Source organism: Triticum urartu, chromosome 2 (assembly GCF_003073215.2).
Source record: "Triticum urartu cultivar G1812 chromosome 2, Tu2.1, whole genome shotgun sequence".
Lineage (NCBI taxonomy): Eukaryota > Viridiplantae > Streptophyta > Magnoliopsida > Poales > Poaceae > Triticum > Triticum urartu.
In genome coordinates this window covers 676,186,606-676,193,086 of record NC_053023.1, presented here as the reverse complement: position 1 = coordinate 676,193,086, position 6,481 = coordinate 676,186,606, and the positions used below count along the sequence as shown (strand labels likewise).

General features: G+C 42.0%; 1 protein-coding gene across 1 annotated transcript; it reads left to right on the top strand.

Moving 5' to 3' along the window:
• The first annotated feature begins 5,033 nt into the window (after window positions 1-5,033).
• LOC125534030 lies at window positions 5,034-5,784 on the top strand. Its single transcript, XM_048697337.1, has 2 exons — window positions 5,034-5,412; window positions 5,517-5,784. Exons 1-2 carry the CDS (start codon window positions 5,034-5,036, stop codon window positions 5,555-5,557), a joined length of 420 nt encoding a protein of 139 aa, XP_048553294.1. The 3' UTR covers window positions 5,558-5,784.
• Window positions 5,785-6,481: the final 697 nt, after the last annotated feature.

The following is a 6,481-nucleotide window of genomic DNA, read 5'->3' as shown; positions in this document are numbered from 1 at the left end:
GATATGGCTACATCCCCGGGGTATGACTATGGGCGCTCCTCCTCATGACACCGCTACAATACCGCACCCCGGCCGCCCGGGCGTCGGCACACGCCGCCGACTCCCCCCGCGTGCCCGTGCTATTATGTTGGCATAGGTTACATCGTGTGTCTACCCCCGATATATATGAGAGGCCTAGGATACAAGTGTCCTATTAGGACACAACTCCTACCCTGTCTACACACAGTCCAAAACCAAGTCCAACTGTAACCTACCTTATACAATAATATTCGACACAAGTCTAACAGTAACAGAATCATGGCTGGATGATTTGCAGGAAAAGTCCTTTACCCCCTGACCAAGCTGTTGTTACGCTTTTCTTCTGGTCTCATCAGACAGTTTGTATGAAATTAGAAAACCTATGTTTTATTCCTTCTTCTGGAGATCTGACTTGTAGGCTCTCACGAGAGGGAGTTGTAGTCTGTTGGTTTACGAGGTATCGGTAGTCTGCCGGTTTATCCCCTTGTGGTCGTTCGACGCTGATGGGTAGTTCTCATCATACCCCTTTAGATCACGCGGTCATCGTCTATTTCATGTTTCTTCTGGTAGATATAACAGACATTGTGGTTTCAGCTAATGAAAATCGGAGAGGACGCTCTCTTTATCAAATAAATAAATAGAAAAAATAGACATACTTTTGAGTGTGGTCCAGTCCAGTTTAAGCTGGGATCCCTGATTGAATTTTAGCATAGAACGCCAGTGCTATATCTCACCAACCGCGAGAAGGATATATCACTCACCAACTGCGAACGTGAGCTGCCCATGGCCCAGTAGTCGATCGAGAGCAAGTTCGGAACCTTCTACTCTCTAGTTTTGGAAGGGCAGCTACTAATCCCCGTGCTATTCGGTGCTAGCGTAGCAACACACACTCGTGCGCGCGCTTTGGGCCGGCTGGCCGGCCCATTGTGCAGTGGGACACCTATGTTTTCTCTTTCATTTTTTATGTCTTTTCTATTTTGGTTTTTTCTTTAGAAAATGTTTGAGCTTTTAAAAATGCCAAATTTCAAAAGAATTCATGATCCCAAAAAATCCAAATTTGATAATGTTCCCATTTAAAAAATAGTATTGGATTATAGAAAATCTAAAAGAATTTAAAATTATAAATAAATGTTCAAATATTAGGAAAAAGATCCGGCATTTCAATAAATTTTAAAGAAATTGAAAAATGTTCAAATAGGCAAAAATATTTGCCAATTTAATAAATCATTAATTTCAAAACATGTTATAAATTTCAAAAACAATACACTGATTCAAAGAGTATTCGCGAGTTCCAAATAGAGTTCATGAATTCCAAGAGTTGTTCCCAAAATTCAGAAAATATCCATCGATTCCAAAAATGTTAGCAGATTCATAAAAACTTCACGAATTTGATAAATTGCTCCCAGATGTCGAAACAGTTGTTCATGGATTTGAAAAAATGTTCTTGGATTTCAACATTTCATGAATTTGAATCCCCCCCCCCCCCATATTTCATAAAAAATAACAAATTTAAAACGGTTCACGAACTTAAAATTTGTGGGGGGGTTTGTAAAAAGGGTTCATAAATTTGAAAAAAACATTCATGGATTGGGAAAAACTTCACGAATTCAAAAAAAAGCATGAGTTTGAGAAAAGTTCACTTATTTGAAGAAAGAAAAGAGAAAGAAATAATAAATCGGTTAAGGGCAGAGCGGGTTTTGCTTTGGAACCTTTCCAAGGCCGAAATGGCCCGGCCCATAGTAGTGAGGACGAAGCACGAAGGAGTATTTGGTAGGACGCTATAGGCGCGAAATAGGAAGCGCCTTTTGGCAGTTCGAGAAAGGTTCTGAGCCTTTTTTTTTTCCTTCTCTGCGTTTCTTTTTGTTGGCATTCTGTGTTTTTTTAATTTTAATCTTCTGTATTTTCAGTTTTTATATTTTTAATTACTATCTCACCTTTTTTGTTGTTTATTTCGAACTCGTGATTTTTTTTAATCCGCCCGATTTTAGTGTATGAACATTATTTTAATAAAATTTGAACATTCGTAATAGACATTAAACATTTTTAGAGACACATTTGATATTTTATTTAGTTTAGTTTTCTGTTTTATGCATTTTCACATTTTTTTTCTGTTTGATTTGTATTTTTTCAATATATGCTGACCTTTTTCTGAGTAATGTTGAATATTTATTTATATACTTGTATTTTTCAAGTACATACAAAATATTGTTTTCAAAATAAATGGTGAATTTATTTCTAAATCGTTCAAAAAAGTTTGAAGATATATGGTGTACATTTTTTAATACACAATGAATAGTTTTTAATATATACATATTTTTTCACATATATGTCAAAAATTTATAAATACATGGTGAACTTCTTAAAAAAAACATTAACCTCTTAATATACATGTTGAAATATTTTAGATATATATCAAACAATTTTATAGAGATGTCAAACATTTTTAAATACATAAAATATGCATCGATCATTATTCACCGTGTATTAAAAAATATTATGAACATTTTTTGGATACATGCTAAACATTCCTTAATTATTTTGTAATTTTTTTTAAGAATAGCTGAGAAAGAAAATTTCAAAATATATAACTAACACATAGTGAACGTTTGTGAACATCTTAACATTGGTTTGGAAAAAAATCGCTCATGTAACTGCATCGTCCCCAAGGGTGACACGGGCGGAGCCCACACCCCTTCACTACCGACCCTGCCATTCCCCCTTCGCTGCCACTGGTCGTCCTCGTCGAGCAAAGTCTCGCCATGGGTTGGCGACGGCGGAGCGGTTCCCCTGCTTCCTCTGCCCCCCTTTGGTTCCCTCTATGCCCCTAACCCTATGTTCGTACCGTCACCTGACCACCCATCGCACAACCAGAGGTTGGGTATCCTGGGAAGTGGTCGACACAACTAGGAGGGTCAGCGCATGGCCTCCCCTTGGGGGCACTGACCAGGAGCCCGGTCCATCCCTCATCTAGGGCCCAATGATGTTCTTCAGCCCAATGAGGCGGTCACAACTTGGGGGGGGGGGGGGCGTCTTCTTCCTCGTGAGGTATGGTCACGACGAGGGCATTGTTCGCCGCCTCACCCGGCCTTGGGCCAGAGGCTTCCTGCCCGAGGTGCCCACTTGTACCAAGATCTGGGGTGGTGAGTGGGCCATTGAACCGGATGGGAAGCCGTGACTAGGGGGTTGTGCATGCCGTCTTCTGCTCGTTGACTGGTATTCCCGTTGCCATGTTGCTTCCCGTGGCTCACACCATTGGTGGCAGGTGGGGGCACCCACATGGTTCATGGTGGGTCTGCTTCTACATGCGAAATATGTGTTGACCGATGATGGTGCAAGGGTTTGGGGTTCTAAAATGTTGGGGCGGTGGCCCTTGATGGCGAGGTCGTGCGATTATCTTTATGGCGAGCAACGTTGTGATGCTGGTGGCATTTCTCCTCGGCTATATGGACAACGAGGAACGAGGCGACGGGGATCCTGGAGGTGGTGGCGGTGCTTCAGTAGTGGCGCCCCGGGATCATGGTGTGGTGGCGGTGGACTTTTGGGACCATAACACCTCGGTGCGCCGCGGTGAGACATCGACCAAAAGGTCCGCACTCTGGCTGTGGCGATGCATGTGTGTGTCATGTCTCTCTTGGTGGCGTCATTGTGCTTCCCCTCCCCATGCTAGGGCTCTAGTGAAAACCCTTGAGCATACCTTCGGTCACAATGTCGACGTTGTGTTGCATAATCACCCACTTGGGGCCGTCGTCATGGACCTTGGCTATCCTCCGGTCCAGTCTTATCGGCGGGCAAGCTCAGATCATATCTGAGTGCCCCTTTAGCTCTAGCATTGGCAGTCCAGACAGCTTTGTATCGTTCCTCATTGTCTGCATTGAGGATCGACGCCCCACGGCCAGAAGCGAGAGGCAATGTGGTTGGCCCATTTTGGTTGATTTTTTTTCTATTGCTTGGTTTTTGTGTGTTTCTGTTGCTTTTCTGCCTTTTTTACTCCTTTTTTTACTTTCTATTAAGTTTATTTTCCCATGTTTTCATTCTGTTTTTTTTCATTTTATCTTTGTTATTTTACTTTTTTTTCTTTTTCACTATTTTAAAATTTGTCAAAATATTGAAACTTAATTTTAAATGTTAAATTTTTTGTACTAATTGAGGATTTTGAAATCATGATTTGTTTTTAAATTCGTGAGCATTTCACTAAAACTCTTGAACATTTTATCAAAAGCGCCGACACTTTTTGCATTCATGAACCATTTTCCATAATTCAAGAGTATTTTTCAAAAAAATTGCAAACATTTTCTTAATACTAATATAAAAAGCGGTGTCCGGTTTTTTCAGAGGCAGAAGCGCTTGATTTTTTGACCTTTTCTCAGTGAAGGACACTAGATTTTTCTCAATGGAGCCAGGCGGTTGAGCGCTACTTAATTTGAGTTTTTACAACACAACTTATGATGTAATTAACCCACTAATGGGCGATCACTAATGGCCTTAGAGATTTTTCTAGGAGTTAAATGGGACCTGCCTGCTTGCATTGAAGAGCCAAAAAAAGTTGGTGTAATGCATACAGATACAACTGTCTGCGATGCCTCTTCACTGGTTAAAGGTTATGCGATGATGCCATTTTCGAGCATCGAAGGTGGAGGCCAATCTAGAATAGCTGATTATTCCTTCTCTTTTCAGTGACTGTGTGATGGAAGAAGGGGGTGGTTTTGTCTTGTCTCCATGAACAACCGTACGTCCAGCATCTGCAGCTGAGTTCATCTGTTCTTGGACTTGATGCCTTAGGTCGATCACTGCACCCACTACCAAGACCCGGATTCAATGAAGCGACATATGCCTCTGTAATGCCTATAGCAGTTCGATCGAAGCTCTAAGATCATTTGCTTTCTTGTCGCCGCTAACCGTTTTAATGCAACTAGCGCCGCCGTCAACCAGGTAGGTAGGTCGTCGATCTCTCCGTCGATCGTACGTGCACCGGGGGTCCTCGGCTACTATATAAACGAGCTCCCACTGCCAGCATCATGCACACCACTCGCAAGCATACCAGCATCACACACTACGGCCTAGACACGGAGATGGGCCGCCGCACCGGAGCCAGCCTCGTCCGTGCCCTGCTGTTCGCGTCGCTCTTCGCCGGGTTCGCGGCGCATCTCGCCGCGGGGGAGAAGGACTGCTACGACGAGAGGGACAGGATCGTGAGCATCTGCATCAAGAGCATCAAGAAGGAGGGCTTCTACACGCCCCCGAGCCAGGCCTGCAAAAACGAGGTGAAGAAGGTCGACATGCCCTGCATCTGCCGCGTCCTCACCGCCTCCGACGAGCGTACCGTCAGCCCCGTGAAGCTCGTCCACCTCGCCCACGACTGCAAAATCAAACTCACCGTCGGGAGCAAATGCGGAAGTAAGCAACCAAGCATTTATGCAGAGGTTTTGCGCAATTCATTTTTCTGCAGTTTTGCATGGCCGGGCTCGTCTAATCCACGTAGTACGACTTAATAATTGCAGCTTACACCGTGGCGCCAGTACCACCACCCGCGCACGCGTGAGGAGCTTCGATCATGGGGATCGCGCGAGAGGAAGGCCGCTGAAGAAAACTGAGATCATGGCATGCAGAATAACTAAATAAAGTGCGCGCGTACGTGCCTGTATGCTGAGCTATATAGTGACTATCATCATCGTCGTAGAATGTAATCTGCCATGGCATGTTCCCCTCAGAGATCCCAATAATAATTAATAATAGTAAGAATAAAAGCCTTCTGTCTAGAATGCTACACTTCATGCATTACAAAAGACCGCAGTTGCTACGAGTTCCGCCTTGGCACCTTTTTCTTTATTATTGCTCGTTTGAATCTAACATGGCGTTGTTGGAACGAAGTGAATACGATTTAACATGTCCTTCCAACAATATATTCTCATGTCACCATTCACAAAAAGTTTCAAAAAAAAGTTTGTGAATAAAAAAAACATTCTACCATCCACAAAAGTTTAGCATATTTTTGTAGGAACACAAAATGTTGATGATTTCACACACACACACACACACACACACACACACACACACACAAAATGTTAGCATATATTCAACAAAAGTTCGCAATCTCATAAATTGGTCCAAAAGTTCAAAAAATGTTGATGATTTTACAAATATTCTTGAATTTCCAAAAAAATCATAAATTTTTAAAATATTCTCGGAATTATAAAATGCGTGTGAATTTTAAGATTTCACATATTTCAGAAAAAATAACCAATTTGAAAATGGTTCGCGAATTTGAAAAACTGAGGGCGTCTTTCAAAAAGGTTAATGGCTTTGGAAAAGTATACGAAATTAAAAAAATGGCTTGGAGAAAAGTTCAATGGTTTGTAAAAAGGAGAAAATAAAATACAAAACTAAAAACGAGAAAGAAAGGAGAAACCAGAGGAAAAATCAAATAATAAAAGAAAAAAATGGTTCAACAACGGTTCTAGAGCCT

Excerpts from the sequence above, each read along its gene's own strand:
- LOC125534030 (XM_048697337.1), top strand. The coding sequence starts at position 5,034 with ATGCACACCACTCGCAAGCATACCAGCATCACACACTACGGCCTAGAC. Across the intron at positions 5,413-5,516 it reads CGTCGGGAGCAAATGCGGAA|CTTACACCGTGGCGCCAGTA; the intron begins GTAAGCAACCAA and ends TAATAATTGCAG.